Raw genomic sequence first — 23,924 nt, 5'->3', positions numbered from 1 at the left:
ATAAACCTTAATTTCCCAGAGAAATAAAGCCAAATCAACACAGGAGTTGCAGCCATGATGCATTAAAGCAATCCAAAAGCCATAGGGCAAATTACTCAAGGGAACAGGGCCGATAGGAAAACTGTAGGAAGAAGGCTCAGGAGACATTGATAATGTGTCTTTCACAATCTCAGGAGATCCCAAGAGGTTAAACACCAAGGAAGAACTTTATTTGCCTGATCACTGTTGTAATACAGGAAACATACCTTGGGCAGGCTAGGACTTTATTTTTTGAAGCACCGGAGGATGAGGGATGATGAGGTGTATAAAATCAGTATGGAATAGATACGGTAAATACACAGTCTTTTACCCAGGGAAGGGAATCAAGAACCAGGTGACATAGGTTTAATGCAAGAGTCAAAGGAAACTGAGGGGCAACCTTTTCACACAGAAGGTGGTGGGTATATGCAATGAGATGCCTGAAGAGGTAGCTAAGGCAGGTACTATAACAATATTTAAAATATATTTGGATAGGTACAAGGATAGGAAAGGGTTAGAGGGATGTGGACCAAACGCGGGCAGGTGGAACTAGTGTAGTAGGGCATCTTGGTCGACATGGGCAAGTTGGGCCGAGGGCCTCTTTACGTGCTGTATGACTGTCTATGTGAACAACCATCAATTCATGCCCAGATAGCCTGACTGTGGTTGAATAAATGAGGGATAAAGATTGCACCTATTCCCTCCTCTCCTTCAAAAAAGGGATGTGAACTGTTTATATCCAACTAAGAGTGCACATAAGGTGTTGTTTTAATATTTCATCCAAAACACAGCTGCTTTGAGAATGCAGCACTCCCACAGTACTACACTAAAGCATTAACGTAGACATTTGGGGGTGAGTAGAGAGAAATTTGGCTTTTTGGGGAAATCCAGGAGAAAGGGAAAAGTCTAAAGGTTATTGCCAAATCTATCAGTGGCAACATTAACATTCCACACATGGAATTCTTCTACACGTAGCAAATAATGCTCGGGCTGGGATTGGACCATGAACATAGGAGTAGAATTAGGCCATTCAGCCCATCAAGTCTACTCTGCCAGTCAATCACAGCTGATCTATTTTTCCCTCTCAACCCTATTGTCCTGCCTTCTCCCCATAACCTTTAACACTCTTCGAGATTGGGAGATTTTGTTGAGGGATGTGGGAAGAAGTTGGCTTTGTGGCTTTAGGTCACAGGTCAATCATGATCCTACTGAATGGCAAACCAGGCTCAAAGACTAAATGGCCTCATATTTTTCTGCAGTGAACTCTGAATTAATAACCTTCATATTCAGAGTGAAGAGTGCTACCAACTAAGCTTCGGATATCAACCAATGTATAATTTTACACACCTATAGCTATTTCAAAGTTGTAACAGTTTTCAACCATCATATGCGTGCTACACTCAATTTTGCCATGCTGTAAAATCAGGCTGGTGTTCTGGAGGGACTCACCTTTCGGAGCAAATCTGCATGGTTTTGAACCAGTTCAGTGTACTTCTCCTTCAACTTTGTGTACCTTTGTTCATTAGCTTGAGCTTTTCCTGGGAGATGAAAAGAAACAAAAAACTAAATCATCCCATCTCAAATTTGTCACTGAGGTTAGTATTTTTGAAGTATCAAATTGTTTAAATGTAGTCAACTAAGCATAGTTCTTCACTGGCTGTAGACAATAATCAAATGGGCAGCAAGGTGTATGGTGCAACCCTGAACTGATCCGTTGATCTCAGAGGTGGGTGCGACCAACCATAATTTGCCTTCATAACAAAAACGAGACATCGGTCGTCACCAATCGCAATGACTATTTCATGGCCCCACTGGAAAATGTGCTTGTGTGAACGTTAGGGAAGTTGGAGCACAATATAGTAGGGCGTTTCCCACAGAGAAGCAGCCACTAGTTGCACTCTGATGGAAGAGTTACTGCTTTCTGAAGCGGATGTAAACATTTCTGAAAGGGATTCTGTAATTCTTTGAATACGTGGAACGCTTTCTCCAAGTTTCAGATCCCAATAAAAAAATGAACTCTGAAGAGATGCGAAAGTGACCAAAGTGGTCATCATTGAACCGCACCCAGCATCTTAAAGTGTGAAGAGATACCCAGAAGGTGGGTTCAGAGATCAAATCTGATTATACATACTGGATCAAAACAGTGATCCCTGGTTGACTGGTTAAGACCATCACTAAATTCAATCAGATTGTATTTTTAACCGTTCATTACATCGACAGAGGCATGGCAGTCAGACAAAATCACCACCATGCATTTGCAGGAACTAATCTCATCAGGCTGGAATGCGAATTTGGAACTTACGTTCGATTTCTGTGAGGCTCCTCTGGGCTTTCTCCGTGACATCCTGCTTCTTTTTCACCTCCTCGAGTTCAGCCTTCACAAACTCATTCTCATCCAAAGCCTGCTGTTTCAGGTGTTGCTGCTCGGCCAGCTCAGCCTCCAACTCATTGATGCGTCCCCTCAGCTGTAAGATCAGGCGTTTGCTCTGAAGTGAGAGGAGCATAGAGGGATTCAGGACCTCCGGTTTTAACATGTAGAAATCAAACATGCAAAACAAGGCAGACCCAAAGTAACAGCAGAGAAGCTGTAAGCTGTTGGTTGGCACACACCTGCAAAAAGTCCGAGGATAGGTTATTTTTAAGATTAACAGTGTGCCTTTGCTGAAATGAGTAACTATTAAATTTAGGTTGAAAAAAGCCTGTAGGTTATAGAAGAAGGGGGCAATAGAGAGACGAGGTAATACTGGAGATTGAGGAGAGCAAATTGGAATAGAAGAATTAGAATCTGGTAAATAGTAAGTTGGACTGGGAATGAGCTGTTTATGGAACACGTTCAAAAGATAAAATAAAGGGAAGAAGCTTCAGAGCGAGGGAACAAGTGAGTGAGACAGTAATGAGCAAGAGAATAGTATACAAATATATTCACACAAGTCAAAGGCAAGATATAAAGGAGGGTTCATTTTCATCACTTCCAGCCTTGTGCTAAAATTAGCTTTGCTTCTTATCACCATCAAACATACCTGATGCGCCTGGAACTATAAGCTAATAATCCTGAGCACAAATATTTCCATATTTGTAGCCAATATTCTCATTCACAACTGTGAAAAGTGGAATATTTGCTCCAAAGAGAGGCAGAGATCCAAGAGCTTCTCCTTCAATGTCTCAGAAAAATCCTTGGAGTTACTTGGGACCAACAGATCATCAACAAGGTGTTGGTTAAAAGAACCAACATGGAATTGCAGGCTTCAGTGGCTGGGCTATCTGGAGTGTGGGAGTCAAGTTCATAAGCCAAAGGGCATGAACTAAGGCCTGCTCAGAACAACTGGCAGCAGACAGAAAGCCTAAAACTCAGACATGAAATTCAACCTTCTCACCGACATGGTTGAACCGCGCCCACAAAACTTAGTTCGGCGAAGCTGGGTCAAGATCACGGGAGCTATTTTGGAGAGTTACTAATGTATAGCTTGCATAAACAATCTGAGCTTGACAGAACTCAACCACATATGTCAGGTTCAGGTCAAGGCCCATCAAAAACCACCAAAGTTACATGTCCTTGGGCAGGTCGAGCTCATTATAACTTAGCATGCTAAAGTACAGTACTGTGGTACATGATAGGGCTGCCTACCCACAAACAGCATGAGAGTCTTTGTGGCACAGGAGCTTCTATTCCTTGACAAACAGATTCCCCTGCTAAGTTTGGTTACCCAACCCAAGCACCGCAACTATCCACGCAAGGTCAGGTATCGAAAAGATTCTCAAGCCCTTGGGCTTCAACTAACTGTGGCAAGGTCAGTTTCTGGTCAAGTTTTCTGGTCTGGTGTCAGGGGTTACAAGGGGAAGGCAGGGGAATGGGGTTAAGAGGGAAAGATAAATCAGCCATGCTTCAATGGTGGAGTAGACTTGATGGGCTGAATGGTCTAATTCTGCTCCTATCACATGTGCTTTATCCTTGAGTGGACAGTACACAAGGGAGATAGAGACAAAATGTTGGAGTAACTCAACGGGACAGGCAGCATCACTGAAGTCTGACGAGGGGTCTCGACCCGAAACGTCACCCATTCCTTCTCTCCAGAGTTGCTGCCTGTCCCAATGAGTTACTCCAACATCTTTGGTGTAAACCAGCATCAACAGTTTCTTAGTACACAAGGGAGACCAGGCCCAGACCCACTGCTTGACCATCAAACTGACCACCACTGCCCAACACCACCTACTGACAGTATGATGTGTTTCCTTGTTGAACACATTTTGTTGGACAATTGTTGACAAAATTGTTGGACAATTTTCAAACTGGCTTGATTTCAATGATTAATAGGTCAGTTAAAATGGCAGACAGAGTCTCAAAACTAATCAAATGCTATTATTTCCACAAAATTACTACCCTTTAGGCACAAATGCTCCGTCCAGATGATGTCCACATACGAATAGACTAACCCTATAATTATACTGCTGGAAGCTTTCCACAGTCCAAGTCACACAGTATGAAAACAGCATTGACCCGAATGACGTAATTGCAGCGACAGGCAGTCAAATTATCTGATTATAGTAGTTTCCAGGAACCACAGTCCCTTTATTCATGGGTTCATTCAGGACTTGAAGGAAAATAATAGCTCCTGACATAGGCTTAAGCCAGCTCCTAGTTCACATAAACTTGGAGCACCATGCAATGCTGCTTGCTTTAGATTGAGCTGGCAATGAGCGGCAGCAGATAGGATAATGGGAACAACATTCTGGCTGCATCAAGCATGGGATCTATCGGGTAGACAGGAGCAGAGTTACTGCTGCCAAGATTGCTGGTTATCTATACTCTAGCCAAACTATTTCTTTCAGCCAGGTCCAAGGCAGAGTCGTCCGTGGGGAGGCCAACACCCAAGCTCATCAGCACGTGCAGTGCAGGGTTTTTCGCAGTGCAAAAGGTTCACTGTGCTGATAGTGCAGGTTTGAAATCAGGTGAGGCCTGTACACAAGGCTCGATCGACAACTTAAAACTAACTTGTTTTCTCACATTCCATTTCTGAAAGGACAATAAATTTGTTTATTTTTCCACACACCTCCCGACCTGCTGAGTCTTTCTAGCATTTTGTTTTTATGGCAGGCAGGTTGAAAAAGACCAAAGATTGCAAATGCACACTGGCCATGATCTTAGTGAATGTCATCTGTCACTATCACTGGAATCAGTTTTTATGAGAACTTGTGGCATTATTCTAAGTTGGAACTGTTGATCAACAGGTAAATCATTTTGTTTTCCCAAATGTATGGTGTAACTATTACACCAGCAGAGTAAAAAGGCAACTCACCTCTGCTTTAAAACTCGCTAACTCATCCTTCAGAGCTGCAATCTCCTTGTAGAGTTGGTCAATCAACTTATCCCTGGAAATAAACAGATTTATGAGAGCGTGTGCATCAATGAGTACATTTTACTCCTAAAATCTACTATGAGTCAATTGGCAGGAGACAAGCATGGAGAGTTAGCAGCCAAGAGAACTAGAATTGCCACAGGATAAATCAAGCTTACTTTATAATTGGACCTTTCTCCTTCTGATACTACCAACTCACAATGGACACACAGCAACATTTCCCCACTGGAATCTTGCCATTCTTTACTTTTCTGCAGGAGTCACTGTCAGTGAGGTGTTGCAAGCTGTTCTGAACTTTGACCTCTGAACAAAGATTACTTACGCTAATGGTAGCCATCTGCTCAATTTGGATCAACTAACATGTTGCAAACCTTGAACAGAATTTAGAGTTTATTCCCACCTGGATAGATTTGGAATAGCTCCTTTTTTTTGTCTAAGCCTCATTAGTATGCATCAAAAAAATTAAATATCCAAGGGCCAACTCCAGAATGATTTCTGCCATTTGCCCGTGTATTTAAAACATGAAGACTCACTCTATGAAGCCCCACAATTACCAACTGGATATCAACTGGAGGTATCCATCGCCAATTATCGAACACATTTATTCCGAAATTCAAGTTAGATCAATACCCTTACCTTTCATCCTTAGACATTCCATTCTGATTATTAAAATTGAATGGGTCAGTGGAGCCAGTTCTTCCAAAGAGGTCATCAAATTTATTCTCAAATAAATTCTGCAAGGAAGAGGGTTAAAACTTGTTAAAGGCAACCACAGTTACTGATCCACTCGCACCAGTAAATCATGAAGACCAACCTAAGAGTAGAAGGCAGAAGTTACATGTCTGTTCAGAAATAAACATGATGATCATTCACTGTAAGAAGAACACAAGAACTTAGGAACATCATTCTGTTGAAGCCTGCCCTCCCATTAAATATGATCATGGCTGATCTAAGCAAAAGAAGAAAAGCAATAGGGACATTGGAACAAAGTCAGCCAAAGAAATTCCTAACAACTCCTGTCCAACAATTTTGATTTTCATGCTGTTATGGTCCAATTTCCCAAAAAATTCCTTCCTTTGAGGAAGTCACTTACCCCTGAATAGGTGACTTCATCCAGTTACTAAATCAACAACCATTCTCTTTTCATGCTGCACATCAATTATGAGCCAACGTGTTCTCAGTACTGCAGGAATTATAGCTGTACCTGATCATATCCATTCATTCATATACATCCATATCTTCTGAGAAAGATCATTAATGTAGCGGAAACCCTGGCTGCATTTGTTTTCTGCTCCATCCCAGTGGCACTTTGCCAACCTAACATGTTTCCTAACATCGCACAATGGCCAAATGCAGCATGGAATTAAAAAACTCAAACTAGATTTATCACCTGCCCAAGAAAGGATCAATTTCACAGTGGATCATACGCAAACAAATTGAGACTCAAGCCAATGAAAAAGTTGCAGAGGTGATAGAAAACACCAACATTTTACCCACAGCAAATAAAAGATATACAACCTACTTAAGGATGGACAGAAATGTATGAAAACAGATGGTGGAATCTATTAAGAATAAACAGCAACAGTGCTCATGCAAGATGATATTCATAGCACATTTAGTGAGGTTCATCATCCCAAAGCCCTTTGTACAAATGTAACCAGGATATGGCACCCAGCCACAAAAGGACATAAGGCGAAGTGACTAAAAGCTCGATCTAATTTAATTGTAAAGAAACATCACAAAGGAAGAGAGAAGAGAGGTTCAGGTCAGAAATTCCATAACTTAGGTCCTGGGTAGCTGAAGGAACTACATAAATAATGAAAGACGATCTGTTAGCAGAACAGCTGGTAGTGGAATGACTGTGACGGGAAGAGAAAGCCTGCAAAGTTAAAAGCCCATACGCACAGAAAGTGATAAAATCCAATCCACTGAAGCAAAACACAGATAAATGGTCACAAAGAAGAAGCTGGGAATGCAAGGTGGAAGTGGGCAGGACACTGGTGAAGGCAGATTTATGAGCAAGTTAAACAGCAGAGCTGAGAGTCTGGATTCTCCTGTCATTATTATAATGCTGGCATTAAATCAAAACTGATTCCAGAATTTAGGCCCTTTTAAGACCAAACTACCAACCACTGTGAAAGAACAGCAAATCATTCTTCAGAAAAGGCTGAATTTGCTCACCACTCTTGCTTCCTGAATAACAGAAGCAGATGGAGTTACTCTGATGAGACAATGGTGTAAATTTCTAGTCACGACTCAGCTCCTGAAACAGTTACACATGGAATACTAAAGATTCCGCATTGGTTCTGATGAAAATGCAGCGCCTCTATTGAATGCAGTTAATAATCCTTCAAATCTCTTCAGCAAAGCTGGGTATAAAGCCATTCAGAGAGAAATCAATTATCACCATGGTAACAATTCCACTTCTGTCTCAGTGCCTCTTCTGTGCATTAATACTTTCTACTGCACAGTGATAAAAAAAATTCACATAGGAAAATAACTGATCATGTTCACTTGCAAATTCTAGGTTTAATCACAGAAAATAACATACTCTATTATAGATGAGGCAATATCTGTCACGGCACTCTTCCCCCCAATTTGGACACATTTTATTCCCAACTGTTATCCAACAGTTCAGTAGTCCACATTTATTTTTAGTACAAACCGGGCAAACATTTTTACCATTACAAACTACATACAGTTCCATTAGAAATGAGACAAAACTCCAGTGTTTATTACATAAAGCTTGGCTTAGTTAGATAACTTCGGAATGATAAATAACTATTATTTATAATAATAGATCTTTTATATTTATATATATTATATATAGATTTATTATCTATTATAAACCACATTCCAGGTTTTCCCTAATATATATATTAATTCTCAGAGTGACATTGATTGTTTCACTTCGCTGATACTATGAAATAAATAACAGAGACAAAAATAATGTTGCAACCAGAGACAAAAAAATGAATTTCAAGCAATCTTTTCCAAGCTAACTGATCTGCTCATGCCATTCTACAATTCTCAGATTTAGTCTTCCATTTTCGGAATACCAGAGAATCAAAAATGGTCCCATTAGCACCCCAATTTTGATGAAGGGTCTTCAACCTGAAATACTCGGTTTATTTTTCCATGCCGCTGCCTGATCTGCTGAGTATTACCAGTATTTTTATTTTTTATTTTGTAGCAGCTAAATCATAATTCAAATGCAGAAACTGTTCTATTTTAAAGCTGTGAAAAGTAGGGAATGAGGAAAAACCATTCCAAGTTGTTATTGGTCACACTAAAGATCACCATGCTATTGTGAACTGTATTGAACATTTGACAAAATACCAGAATAATTTTATAGGTTTAACAAAAAAAGATGTTTCTTGAAAAAACATATGAATGTTTTGGAAAGAATTAGGTAGAGAGACTCCGGGCTCTATTCTGCGAAAAGTAGAGTCTATTTATATGCCCTTTTAATGCAACAAAATTTCCCACAATATGGGACCAGGGCCGATGGCCAAAATTCTGATATGAGGCAGGCTTCAGAAGTATTTTATGGGAGGAAAGAGACTGAGAAGCAACCAGATATTGTTAGTTACATAAAGGAAGAGACAGATCCTAACAGTTATCAAGAGTTTAATTTATGTTCCGATTGCAAATATGCAGCATTGAGCCATGCATCTTTCCCTTATTTTAAATGCAGAAAATGAAAAGCTGATGATTTTGTGCTTGACAACGTAATTGACTTTAGATCAGGTTCAAAACCCATTTCTATCCTGGAAGCTCAGAAATAGTCCAGCATTATAGATTTTAAAATATTAATTCCTTTATTAGTTAAGCAACATAGAAACCTTTTTTGAACAGTTTACCCTAATTTTTCAAACTCTTTCCAGTTTTTGTGTTACATTCCCCCTCGTAGAATTGTACTTCAGCACATATTTATGTTTCTCTGGTAATAAATAATCAGATGACTTTATACTATTTAATGAAACAGAATGAGCTAATTGAACAGTTCAGCTAATTTACAGTGACGAATTAGAAAAAAAATCTGATATTCTCCAATACCCGCAAAAATCTTAAAACCACTGAAAATGTATTTGTCTATTTTCCTTCAGCAGATCCTTTGATTCAACATATTCTACTTCAAATGTTCATACCCAACTCCAATCAAATATCAAATAATGTTTTCTGGAGTTAGTGGTGGGAGGGAGAGTGAGTCAGGGTGGGAGGATTGGGAGGCGAAGGGTGGAACATCGTCTTTAAAGGGAAATAAATTGCTCCTGACTATTCCATTTGACACCCGGATTCTATCCATGGCCATTCCGAGTATTCTCCAGAAAAGATACTGAAATATTTGGAGATTCGAATGAAGAAGGGTCTCGACCCGAAACGTCACCTATTCCTTTCTCCAGAGATGCTGCGCGTCCCGCTGAGTTACGCCAGCTTTTTATGTCTATCTTTGGTTTAAACCAGCATTGTCTGGTACTGGTCAAATACAAATAACAAGGGTACAAGGATAATTATTAGATTAGATTAGATTAGATTAGATTCGTTTTATTGTCATTCAGACCTTTCGGTCTGAACGAAATTTTGTTTCCCTGCAGTCATACATATAATTTTTAAAAATGGCAAAAACACACAATCAACACAAATTTAACATCCACCACAGTGAGTTCACCAAACACCTCCTCACTGTGGTGGAAGGCAAAATCTTAAAGTCTCTGTCTCTTCCCCCTTTGTTCTCCCTCTGCACCGAGGCGACGGTTCAAACTCCGCGGGTGGTTGCTGCCTCCGCCGCAACTCCAGGGCCGAGTCGGGTCTCCGCCGCTGCTGCTGCTGCTGCCACCACCGCAGCTTCTGTGCCGAGCCGGGTCTCCGCTGCTGCTGCTGCCGCCGCTAGAGCTTCGGGGCCGAGTCAGGTCTCCGCTGCTGCTGCTGCCGCCACCGCAGCTTCTGTGCCGAGCCGGGTCTCCGCTGCTGCTGCTGCCGCCGCTAGAGCTTCGGGGCCGAGTCAGGTCTCCGCTGCTGCTGCTGCCGCCGCCACAGCCTCGGGGCCGAGTCAGGTCTCCGCTGCCGCTGCTGTTGCTGCTACAGCTCCAGGGCCGAGCCGGGTCTCCGCTGCCGCTGCTGCCGCCGCCACAGCCTCGGGGCCGAGTCAGGTCTCCGCTGCCGCTGCTGTTGCTGCTACAGCTCCAGGGCCGAGCCGGGTCTCCGCTGCCGCTGCTGCCGCCGCCACAGCTTCGGTGCCGAGTCCGGTCTCCGCTGCTGCCGCCGCCGCCGCCACAGTTTCGGGGCCGAGTCAGGTCTCCGCTGCCGCCGCTGTTGCTGCTACAGCTCCGATGTCGCCAGCTCCGCCATTAGGCCTCGGCGCAGACGGAGACGGGGAATACGACCGAAGAAAAAGTCGCATCCCCCGAAGGAAGAGACCAAAACATGTTTCTCCCACCCCACCCACACACATACACAACTTAATAAAACAAAATTAACTAAAACATGACAATGAACAAAACGAAAGAAAAAAACAGACGGACTGCAGGTGGGCCGCAGCTGTTAAGCCAGCGCCGCCATCTTGGAATCCCCGTAAATTATCCCCGTTTATGTCAGTTTACAACTTTGAAATAATTCCAGTCTCATGTGCAGTTATGATCTTTACATTTATCAATCTCCTTTTAGAATATACTTAATAACAGCTACATTCCTCTTAGCAAAGTTGAATGATTCCCCACACTCTGGGTGGAGAAATTTCTCATCGTCTCAATCCTGAACGTCTGAATGGAAATTCTGAGGATGTCATCGCAGCTTCAAGATGCCCCAACCAGGAGAAACATAAATTCAAAATCTATCACCCCTTATTGAACATACTGACAATAGTCTGAGAATAAAGCTCGACTCTTCCTGCTCAAGCCATGGGTGTAGCACAGGGGTACAAAATGAAATGTAAAAATATCTAATTGGATATATGGGAGGAAAATATCTGGGAGGAAGAAAGAAGGAAAAGGATTGTTCTCTGCTCACAAACAAGATTTTTTTGCAAACAGCCACTTTGGAGGTAAACAATCCATCAATAGATTTAGCCAAGTGGAATCTATCCCACTACCTTCCTTTGATTTAATTGCCTTTTCGATATTCACTCTTACACTGATGATGTATTGACATCCAGTGCATTTGCCAAACAGGGAATGAGACCAAGTGTATTGAAGCTGATACCAAGAAACACAGCAGCAGGTTTTATAAATCGGTTCCTGGTCTCCTTGCTAAAATAAGTGCTCATTGAATATCTTGCGATGTACCTGTTGGGATGATGGATCCATCTCAACCAATTCATCAGTTTCCACAACTGGCTCACTGTCAGGGGAGGTAGACTCGACAGGTATCACTACAACAGGGCTGACATGTTCAGACAGAGCTGAGGCCCGCAGGAAGTTTGGAGGATTCTGCAAGATAAAGGAATAACCAATAGTCAGTTAAAATATAATGCAAGTACACAGCAAATCATTCAACATATATTTGGGTTAATGCTTTGGGCGTGGACTGTTCAGCCTACAGCTGAAATATCAACATTTCTTTGCTTATTTTTTTTTGTTAGAAGTAAGTACAATAATGTGGTACCACAGTACCTAATACATATTGACTTATTTGCTTATAATAGTGCTTTTAGGAAGGAAATGAGAGTGGAACTTCAAGCAAACTGTGCAGGTGGCACAGTGGCGCAGCGGTAGAATTGCCGCCTAACAGCGCCAGACACCCTGGTTCGATTATGACTACAGGTGCTGTCTGTGCAGATTTTCTGTGCAGAATTCTCTGCCACAGAAGGCGGTGGAGGCCAATTCACTGGATGTTTTCAAGAGAGTTAGATTTAGCTCTTAGGGCTAAGGGAATCAAGGGATATGGGGGGAAAAGCCAGAGCGGGGTTCTGATTTTGGATTATCAGCCATGATCATATTGAATGGCGGTGCTGGCTCGAAGGGCCGAATGGCCTACTCCTGCACCTATTTTCTATATTTCTATGTTTGCACATTCTCCCTGTGACCGCGTGGGTTTTCTCCGGTTGCTCCAGTTTCCTCCCACAGGTGTGCAGGTCTGTAGGTTAAGTGACTTCTGTAAATTGTCTCTTGTGTGTAGGCTGGAACCTGTGTACAGGTGAACGTTGATCAGCGTGGACTCTGTGAGCTGAAGGTCCTATTTCAACGCTCTACCTCTAAATTAAACTAAAATTAAATTAAACAAAGCATTTAAACATCTGATAATATCATTACACCAATTTGTAGGGTGATATTATTTGGTACTTAAATGCATAATGTTTGAAAGAAATACAACTGCAAGGAATCTGAATGACTTCAAGGATAGTAGTACAAATTCATCATTTAAGTTAAGGCTTACGCCAAATATGCAAAATCTTCTCACTGTCTATTCAAAATTGTATCTGCAGCACTACAGTTTCAATTTTGTTTTGTTAACTACTGCCAAACAACCATCTTTATGTCCCCATCATCAGTCTGAAGAAGCGTCTCGACCTGAAACGTCACCCATTCCTTCGCTCGATAGATGCTGCCTCACCAGCTGAGTTTCTCTAACGGTTTGTCTACCTTCGATTTTTCCAGCATCTGCAGTTCTTTTTTAAACATCTTTATGTTCCCCATCTTTTCTTAATTTTATCTGATGCACAGTCATCACTTTATATAAAAAACTAAACTTCAGCATTTTATTTTCCCTCTTACCCTCCCCCCTCCCCCATCTCTTCCTTTGGTTTAATATTTCACTCCTCTTCTCCTTATCTGACAATCTTTCATCTCCTTTCGATCCTTAGCCTTTGTGTTACTCCACCACTCTGCTAATTCATCCCCCACACCTGTAACCACATCACTTGCCAGGCTTTGTCCTACCCCCATCTCACTTTTAAAGCTTACTACCCCCACCCCCCACCCCCCTCGAAACTACTATCACTGAAGAAGTGTACCAAGTCAATGCATCGCTTATCCATTCCCACCACAGATGTTGTTGACATGCTGAGTTACTCCAGTACGTTGTGTTTTGCTGTTTGTTAGTCAAAGTATTTTCTGCCCAAGAACGATGGATGGCTCTTAAAATCCACAAAGATGTTTTCCAGGTTCTGGATTTTGGAAATTTCCAAATTGATTTCAATTTGATCACTGCCTGCAATTTTCCTGAAACGTTCATCTGAAATTCAGAGCTCTATTGTAAATTCTGAAATCCTAAACTACAAAATAAAACATCAGCTTTGCTCACCTGGGCCCTGCCCTAAGGGTATTGCTTGCAGACTATTCATAATGTTTGACTCATGTTAAATGTAATAGCCACAGGGACTGTTGTTGTTGTTGCTCTACAGAAAATAATTTACTTACATTGCAACATGACCTCCGTAACCTGGTGCTTTGCCAATCTTCTTTTCAAGGTACCTTGGGAATATAGCGTGCTTCGGCAGTCACACTAAAGGGCCTGTCCCACTGACGCGACTTTACAGCAACTGTCTTCGACCTTCAAGCTCGAGGGCACTCGCCTGGAAAACCTCGAGCTGGATCGATCGATCGATCGACCACACGCACGCGCACACGCACACGCAAACACATCGCAAAGGCGGGGGCCAGGGAAAGCGGGGAAATGCTATCTGAAATTCACACCCGCAATGCACTGTGTACGGTAAGTCCTTTAGAGAGCGCGGGGGGGGAGGGGAGATAAGGGGAGAGAGGGGGAGAGAGGGGGAGAGAAGGGGAGAGAAGGGGAGAGAAGGGGGGTAGGAGTGGAAACACTTTTAAGAAGTCAGACATCGTTTAATAAAGTTTAGCGGGTTTTCCTTGGTCCTGAAAACTCCAATGAGCCAATTAAAATGCCCGGTCAGCGAAGGAGATTGCCTATGGCTGCCCTCGACTGCCTGTAACTACATCGCGACCCCACTCCACTGCACTACGAGTTCAAAAGAACCATGCCGACCAATCTTTACTCGCGGAAAATTTTTCAACATGCTGAAAATGTTTCCTCGACCAAACTCAGGCGGAAACTTCCCTCGAGCATGAAGGAGAGTTACAGTGACCTCATAGGACCTCCTAGGACTACGTGTCGACCATGCTGCGAGCTCGAGTCGAGGGCGAACTCTTCTAAACCCGCAGATCAGGTCGCCGCAGTGGGATAGCCCCTTAACTTACCACTCCTTATTTGAAGAAAACAAGTGCCTTCTAGTCGAATGGAATTTTTTGGAAATCAGTCAATACACTACAACCGTGGGAGTCTGCAGACTGAAGTCTCATTCAGCAGTTACGAGAACTGTTGTCAGGGAGCAGACACCATCAGGATTTTCACTGGCTTTAAAAGTCGCCTACCTGGTCCCATTATATGGTTCAGTGCAACAAAATCATGAGACAATCTGCTGTCTCAAAACGATCACATCACACAACTTGGATTGCTATTACAGGCTTGTGCATTACTATTCCAAACTAGTTCTATTTATATACATTTTCATGATTAGTTGCTTACCCACAAAGAAGTATCAAGATCAGATTGTGCTGGAGAAATTGCAGGGGGGGGGGGGGGGGGGGGATAAGAACAAGAATAACTTAAGAGAGAGGTTATGTGTGATTTCATATGAAATCAGCGTTTGGCCTGAGTACAACATGAGGGTCAATAATCACGTTCCAATTGAAAATTAGCATTTCAACACTTCCTGGAAATAAGTACTGCAAATTTTTTTGAGGTACCCAACGTACCTAGTTATAGGATAGGAAGATCAGGAGAGGTAAAGGGTTGAAGGTAAAGGCACCACTCGCAGAAAACCAGCAGTAATAGCTGAATGGGGTAGTATGGAGGAAAAGATTAAGTGTTCCCATATAACGCGAGATCAGAATCCCATGTTGAAAATCCTCAAGACTAATGAGGGAAATTAAAAAAAATTAATGATTCTGCATATGCTTTTGGCAAACTCATGTTTTTCACACATTTTACACTAAAGAAGCCAAATGAACATGAGAGACTGAAAACATGAATTTAATAGCAAGTGACTCAAATGATTAGTCTCACATGAGCAAGTCTGCAGTGGAAGATGATCTCTGCAGTCCAGAGGCAAGTTGGAAAGTAATCCATACTCTTCCCTTTAAGTGGCAAATCGCAACTACTCGGAACACAACATATCCACAACACATATGAAGAGACTCCAGTTGGTGTTCAGAAATGTTGGGATGCAAAGTGCAATTGGGTAAATATTCTACAGTTACGAAGAGCAGTTTACCATGAAAACTGGTAATCACTCCTATCTTCTCCTTCTTGTGGCACATATGTTAGCAAAGTCCTCCTAAAGTACTTAGCATTCATAATTTAAAGTGCACAGAAGGATTTAATCAATACAATTAACAACTTGAACTGGAAAATATTCCACGTGGTCTTCAAAATATGCATTGCCGAATGAAACAAGGTACAACTGGTTTACTTTTGCCATTTGGAAAATAGTGGTTATTACCTCAAATCCCACCCAATTCAAAAAAAAAGGATTGCTCGCCATCCATTTTCATCCGGAATAAATGTTAGCTGGGGAGATATTTTCAGAGGCAACTGAAGGATGCTGTGAAATAAATGGATAGGAGACCTCCCCTGATGAACAATGTGTGAGTGAACTGCTCCTTGGGAATATATGAACAGACGTGTTCATTCTTTGCACTTTACATGACGATCAGTGCAAGCCATATGGTGCAGTGTCAAAAAATGCCAAAGATTATGCAGTGATGAAAATGGCACTTAAAATTAGCCAATTGTTTTCTGCAAAGTGAGGTGGAGCTGCTTTTTAATTTAGCATTGGAAAAGACTGAAAAACCCTGTAGGGCATTGCACAAATAGTATCTGTAAATAAGAGTCAGAGTGGAACATCTCAGTGGGTGCCTTTTCTCTGAATAACTTATGACAGAATTTTGTGCTCAAATGTGATCCAAGCTGAAACAGGAGCCTGAGGAACAGGACATTAAGGTTTTACTGCAGAGAACGAGAGAGAGAATTGGGCCGCACGGTGGCGCAGCGGTAGAGCTGCTGCCTTACAGTGCTTGCAGTACTGGAGACCAGGGTTCGATCCTGACTACGGGTGCTATCTGTACAGTGTTTGTACATTCTCCCCGTGACTGCATGGGTTTTCATCGAGATCTTCGGTTTCCTCCCACACTCCACAGACGTACAGGTATGTAGGTTAATTGGCTTGCTATAAATGTAAATTGTCCTTAGTGTGTTGTGTGTAGCGCAGTGCCAATGGGTGGGGAGCGCTGGTCAGCACGGACTCGGTGGGCAGAAGGGCCTGTTTCCGCCCTGTATCTCTAAACTAAACTAAACTGATGATAATATAACACAAAAATGCAAGAGAGAGACTGCAAATGCAGAACCTTGAGTTTTGTTAGCATTGGTCTTACAATACTGAAAGACAATCCTCCCATTTCACCTCATATTTCCTCAAGGCCACCAACTATCTGTTGGGGACATAATGCTAGTATCCTTTTTACATCTTCCCCAAGTGGTAATTTCTCATGCGTGAGCCTTCATGATACAGGAGCATTCAATCACATTATATTTTAAACTGCTTTGCCCTATTTTTAACTCTCCATATCTCATTTTGCAAAGTTCAAGTCAACCTTTATGAATTGATTGACATCAGTAGATGTTAATGGAGTCAGTCGTAATTGGAATGATTTGTTACACTGTGAAGTTCCAGAAGCTACAAGCTGCTCTTTGCTGGAGGCTATTTGTTTGTCAGGAATGCATCAGTCCCCGATGAGCTCAATGCTTGCTTTGGTTGCTTTGAAAGAGTGAAAGATGATGTTCCCTCATGGGCCCACACAGCCCCTGATGGTCCTGTGATCTCAGTCTCTGAGGCTATCGTCAGAAGATCCTACTCCAAGGTGAATCCTTAGAAAATGTGCATCCTTGATGGCGTACCTGGCCGCGTTCTGAAAACCTGCTCGGACCAACTGGCTGGTATTTGCACAGACCTCTTCAATCTCTCCTGATTGCAGTCCAAGAACCTGCTTTAAAAGGACATCCATAATACTTCCATCAACCGTCAGGTTCTTGAGCCAGCCGGCAAAAACCCTAACAACAACCCTATCTCAACATGGAACTGTTTGGTACTTTGCGCTACTATGGTTACTCTACATATGTTGCATGTTGCACTGTCATCGTTTGGTTTACTTGGAATACCTGATAATTTATTGTGCGCTTGTTGTTGTACCTAATGTGCCTGTAAAGCTGCAGCAATGAAGAATTTCATATCTGGTGCAAATAACTAATAAACACTCTCTGTCCGGGTGTTGCAGGTGATGCCCCATTGGCACTCTGCTCTTATTTATCTCCATCTTTGGATAATGCAAGATGAGGAGGAGCATTAAATAACCGTTTCATTTTGTTTTCCCTTTCGAGGATTATCCTCTGAGCGATGAAACAGTAAGAATATCCGGAGTAGGACAGGATGGGGTGTATTGGACTTGTAACCATGAAAAAGCAGTACATTCTGATCTGGAGTTGAACTTGACAGGTAAACTTTCTTCCTTAATTTGGTGATTCTCACAGCAGGCCGACACCGTCTCAGTTACGCCTTGTCAACCTCTTCTAATGCTGTCCCTGACAGGTTCACTGGCCCCAAGCTGCACAAGACCATTATCCAAGTATGTGTTGATTCTACCAAGACTCATTGAATGCTTGTAAGAGCTCTCTTCCTCTGCTCTGCAACCTCTCCTGCCTCCACATGAGCTGTAGCTTGTCCTTCTCAGAAACTGCTGCCAGGGACATGAAATTATGGTCCCAATGGAACTATCTGCAGCCTATTTGAGTGCATGCTGATGTTTATAAATCACATAGAAGCAGTTTCAAATGTCTTTTGGTCAACTTCATTATTTAATTTCAAGGAATCCATAAAGAATTGAGCATCAAATGTCTAATACATCAAAAACATTTCTGGTTGCTTTACTGTCTGCAGATTCTTTTCAATGACAGACAAGATTCTGTAACAGTTTATAGCAATGAGGAGATGATAACTTTATTAAAGTTTGGCAAATTTTCCCCGTTAACTTTATCACCTCTGCTTGAAGATTAAATACTGAAATGACATTCATTAAAACAATCTCTGAAAGGAAGGAGAGGAACCAGCAGATAATTCTTATTGAAAAAAAGATCACTTTGTCAGTTAGACAATAGACTTTTTGTATGTATGACTGCAGAAACAACATTTCATTCGGACCTCAACGAGGTTCAAATGACAAATAAAATTGTATTGTATTATATTGTATTGTAGACAATAGGCGCAGGAGTAGGCCATTCGGCCCTTCGAGCCAGCACCGCCATTTAATGTGTTCATGGCTGATCATCCCCAATCAGTACCCTGTTCCTGCCTTCTCCCCATATCCCCTGACTCCGCTATCTTTAAGAGACCTATCTAGCTCTCTCTTGAAAGTATCCAGTGAAACGGCTTCCACCGCCCTCTGAGGCAGAGAATTCCAGACTCACAACTCTCTGTGAGAAAAAGTGTTTCCTCATCTCCGTTCTAAATGGCTTAGCCCTTATTCTTACACTGTGGCCCCCTGGTTCTGGACTCCCCCAACATCGGGAACATGTTTCCTGCCTCTAGCATGTCCAAACCCTTAATAATCTTATATGTTTCAATAAGATGCCCTCTCATCCTTCTAAACTCCAGAGTATACAAGCCCAGCCGCTCCATTCTCTCAGCATATGACAGTCCCGCCATCCCGGGAATTAACCTTGTAAACCAACGCTGCACTCCCTCAATAGCAAGAATGTCCTTTCTCAAATTAGGGGACCAAAACTGCACACAATACTCCAGGTGTGGTCTCACTAGGGCCCTATACAACTGCAGAAGGACCTCTTTGCTCCTATACTCAATTCCTCTTGTTATAAAGGCCAACATGCCAATCGCTTTCTTCACTGCCTGCTGTACCTGCATACTTACTTTCATTTCAAAGCTTACTAAGTTATTAGAAACTTAGAACAACCAAGAGATCCAGAAGGTAATTAACTACACAAGCAGCCAATTCACAAATTGGAAGCTCCACCATTTTGAAGCAGCTCCTTAGGCACTGGAAGGACGAGTCCCAAAAGAAAACCCAATGGACAGACCATGGGCGGACACATCACAGAATGTGCAGCAGTTCACTAATGACCATGACACAAGCAGATTCTTCAGAGCTGTTCCTACCTTACATAGTGCAGCGTGGCGGCGCCTATCGGCAGCGGCTCGACTACAGTACGTCTGCCTTTTTTTTAATTTTTGTGTCGTTAAATGTATGTCTTGACTCTAGGTTTTATTATTTTTCTTTAGCTGTGTATATGTGGGGGGGAGAAACCATTAGTCTCTTCCCTGTACGGGGACCCGACTTTTTCCCTGTCAAGTCCCCGATGTCGTTGGGCCTAACATCGTGGAGCCGGTGATGGCCTCTGGCCGGGACCAACCTGAGGGCTCCAGTCGCGGAGCCTGCGGACCTGACATCTCGGAGCTGGCCGTCTTCGGAGCAGGAGGAGCTGTGGTGGCGCACGGCTGCGACCCGACTTCGGAGCTTCGGAGGCTCCAGCCGCAGGCCTGGTGGACAGGAACATCGGGAGCTCGCAGGTCCCTGGTGGGAGACCGCATTTCGGAGCTCCCGCAACGGCAACTTCTCCCGCTGGAATCGCGGGGTTTAAAGGATTCAGAGCGGGGCCTAACATCGCTCAGCGTGGCTTAAACGGCCACAGGACTTACCATTACCCGCCGGGGGCTTTAACATCGGGAGCCCCAGTTCGCCTCGACGCTGCAGTTGGACTGCTGGACCGCGGGAGAAGAACAAAGGGAAGAGATAAGACTTCGCCTTCCATCACAGTGAGGAGATGTTGGAGATCCACTGTGATGGATGTTTATGTAAACTGTGTTAAGTGTGGGTCTTGGGTTTTTTTGTAATGTAAGACTGTAGAAAATGCAATTTCATTCAAACCAAGCTGTTTGAATGACAATAAAAGGCATTCTATTCTATTCTATCATCAACGTCCAAACATCCACATTACTGGCAGGCATGAACTGACGAAAAGTCCCAGTCTAAAACGTCACCAATCTATGTTTTCCAGAGATGCTGCTGCCTGACCTGTTAAGTTACTCCAACACTTTTTATCCAAGAATTAAAGAGAACCTGTTACGACAAACAGGCAGTCGTAAGAACATTTATCTTCAATTTGCATCTGCAACCAATAGCTTGCAAGTCATGATCGACCCACATCAGGCTTGATCTCCATATAGACTAGTGCAAATTGGATCGTCACCTCAATAGTTTTTTCGGCAGTAACATCTACCATTCTTTCGGCAGTAACAATTTCAATGCTTGTTTTCCACATAATATGCACAACTGGTGTACCCTGTGTGATTTTAATCTTGAAAATCAGCTTACCTCTGGAAGCTGTGGAATCTGGATCAGTCGCTTGAAATATTGTAAGTTGCTGGATATATAAAATAATTCTTTAAGTCTGTGAAGTAAAACAATGGTAAAATGTCAAGTGCATTCTAAATGGGCAAATTAAAAGTCACCATGCAACATCTGCTGTAACATCCAGTGACTGGCAGGAAATCTAGTGATGGCGTAACTGGGCAGAAGATGGATAAGTATAGATTTTTTTTCCTCCTGCTTATATATCACATTGCTGACAAACCCATCAAAATAATCAATGAATGCTGCTTACAATATTTCAAAAATCTTTTAAACATCAGCCCTGAGCACAATGAAGGGTTTGCGGTGAAGAAGGGGTTTAGAGACAGACACTCATTAAATTAAACCACATGAGAACTGACAGTCTATAATATGTTAGAGCACAGATCCTAGTTACTGGAAGATACATTTGCAGATAGCTATTTTAGGAGTCAATAATGTTCTGGTAACTGATAACCAAAGACATTGCAAGGAATGGCCTACCTATTGTCTATTGACATAAAAAAACATTATATAAAAATGGTTTAATATAAAATCCCACCAGTTGCTTCACACTCATCCGCCCCTCCATCCCTTCCCCACTTCACCAAATAAACATGTTCATAAAATGTCAGAATTAGGCCATTCGGCCCATCGAGTGTACTCTGTCATTCAATCATGGGTGATCTGTCTCAATCCCATTCTTCTGCCTTTCCCCATAACCTTTGACATCCTTAGAGAGTCAAAAACTTCAAATTCCTGGGCGTGCATATTTCCGAAGATCTCTCCTGGACCCAGCACACTGGTGCAATTATAAATAAAGCACATCAACGCCTCTACTTCCTGAAAAGATTACGGAGATTCGGTATGTCAGAGAGGATTCTCTTGAGCTTCTACAGGTGAACAGTAGAGAGCATATTGACGGGTTGCATCATGGCCTGGTTCAGCAACTTGAACGTCCAGGAGCGGAAAAGACTGCAAAAAGTGGTGAACACTACCCAGTCCATCACTGGCTCTGACCTCCCCACCATCGAAAGGATTTATCAGATTCGCTGCCTCAAAAAGGCAACCAGCATCATCAGAGACCCACACCATCCTGGCCACACACTCATTTCACCCCTGCCATCGGGAAGAAGGTATAGGAGCCTGAAAACTGTAACGTCCAGGTTCATTAACAGCTTCTTCCCTTCGGCCATGATGCTATTAATCACTACAACCACAAATAAGCTGAACTACAATAGATTATAATTATTATTATTGTACCACTATTGTTTGTTTTTGAGTATGTGTATGTATGCATGTATTTATATACACACACACACACATCAATGCCTTTATTCCTACTACCAAAGTGCATCTCTGCACACTTTGCTATGCTGTATTCCATCTGCCACTTCTTTGCCCTCTCTCCCAACCTGTTCACGTCTTTCTGCGAACTCCCTTCTACTTCTACAATACCTGCCCTTCCACTTATCTTTGTACCAATGCGAACTTACCCACAAAGCCATCAATTCCATCGTCCAAATCATTGATATTCAACGTGAGGAGTAGCAGCCCCAACACCGACTCCTGCGGAACACCACTAGTCACTTGCAACCAACCAGAGAAAGACCTTATTCCTACTCTTTGCCTTCTGCCATTCAGCCAACCTTCTATCCATGTGAGGACCTAATACCATGGGCTTTCATCTTGTTTGGTAGCCTCATATGCGGCACCTTTTCAAAGGCCTTCTGAAAATCCAGGTAAACAGCATCTATTGACTCTCTTTTGTCTATCCTGCTATTTATTTTCTCAAAGAACTCCAACAGATACATCAGGTAAGAACCCCTTAACAAAGCCAGGCTGACTTCGGCCTATTTTATCATGTGCTTCTAAGTACTCGGAAACCTCATGCTTAATAATGGACTCCAAAATCTTACCAAGCACTGATGTGAGGCCAACCGGCCTATAGCTTCCCCTCTTTTGCTTCAGTCCCTTCGTGAACAGTGGAGTAACATTTGCAATTTTCCAGTCAGGATACTGCTTGTCAATCACCCTGGGCCTTCAATAATTTTACTGCATTAATTTTACAAGCATCCTAAACCTCATTGAATCCATTTCCCATTGATGTCGCCTGTAGCTATGTTAAAATCCATTTTTTGCAGCACATTTTTAACTCCTTATGTTAGCTTCCTTCCTGCATTTCAATAATGACTGCATTACAAAACTCTGTGTTGTGAAAGACACTACTTAATTTCACATCTTTATTTCACTCTCTCAAATCCAACAGCTCATGTAAATGTCTTCTCTTGAGATATTTTACAATAATGAAAGCATCATATGAATAAACATAAGTACCATTTGGCATTGTTACAAAAATACATTACAGGAAGAAACTCTTTGTCAAACTGTATAGCCAGCAAAGCAAAAAGTTAGCAGTTTCAAAGATGTGCTTAATGGAGGAAACAGCATTGGTTTCACAATGCTAATGACTGAGTTGGTGGGTCAACAGGATGTGATAAGCTTTACTACTTACTTTTTAAACTGTTCATGAAACCGATCTCTATGACCTTGCAATGTGTCAGCTGGGAGACCTGCAGGAGAATGCAATTTTAAAACTGATATGTCAATAAAGCATTCTACACGGAAGGCAAAGACACGGCTAACTGGATTAGTTATATAAAACTTAATATTTAATACTTCATACTTCTATAAACAGCTTTCCCTGTTTGGTAGTGTTTCAAACACTCAAGGGAAGGTTATTGAAGACAGTCGATAAAAATCTGATTTCCAAAAATCGGGTGCACCATTTTCTAGCCATTTCCTAATATGACTTTATTTGCAAGCTTGAGAACCAAAATGAGTTTACTGGAGCCTCACGTTACATAATCAGGACAACTGAATATTTGCTTCCTCAAAACATGGTTGTTTAAGTCAAAGTCTGAATTTTATTCTCAATTTGTACTTGGGTCATAATGTGGGTATGAGAATAAACAGAGAGTGATTTACCAGTCATTTCTCCACCATAAAATAGTGAAATAAGGTGGTATCACCTTATGTATTTACTATCATTATCAATATGGGTCCTTTGGGAATTTTAAGTGGCAGTGACCAATTTTCTGCTTCAGACATTTCAGGTTGATCGATTCCTATTGGCATC

General features: G+C 42.2%; 1 protein-coding gene across 3 annotated transcripts in view; it reads right to left on the bottom strand.

Annotated features, from left to right (window-relative positions):
* hip1 (huntingtin interacting protein 1) overlaps positions 1–23,924 on the bottom strand; it is a 205,782-nt gene that overhangs the window by 52,338 nt on the left and 129,520 nt on the right. For all 3 annotated transcript variants that reach the window (XM_033046044.1, XM_033046043.1, XM_033046045.1), the window contains exons 9-15: positions 23,301–23,358; positions 20,771–20,846; positions 11,657–11,800; positions 6,009–6,106; positions 5,313–5,385; positions 2,321–2,504; positions 1,468–1,556 (exon numbers count right to left, since the gene is read on the bottom strand). In XM_033046044.1, the coding sequence (XP_032901935.1) occupies positions 1,468–1,556; positions 2,321–2,504; positions 5,313–5,385; positions 6,009–6,106; positions 11,657–11,800; positions 20,771–20,846; positions 23,301–23,358 (722 nt within the window). The remainder of the gene's footprint in view (positions 1–1,467; positions 1,557–2,320; positions 2,505–5,312; positions 5,386–6,008; positions 6,107–11,656; positions 11,801–20,770; positions 20,847–23,300; positions 23,359–23,924) is intronic.

The sequence above is a fragment of the Amblyraja radiata genome, chromosome 28 (genome assembly GCF_010909765.2).
Source record: "Amblyraja radiata isolate CabotCenter1 chromosome 28, sAmbRad1.1.pri, whole genome shotgun sequence".
Taxonomy (NCBI): Eukaryota; Metazoa; Chordata; class Chondrichthyes; order Rajiformes; family Rajidae; genus Amblyraja; species Amblyraja radiata.
Note: the sequence above shows the minus strand (reverse complement) of the source record. Positions and strands in the feature narration are given on the sequence as shown.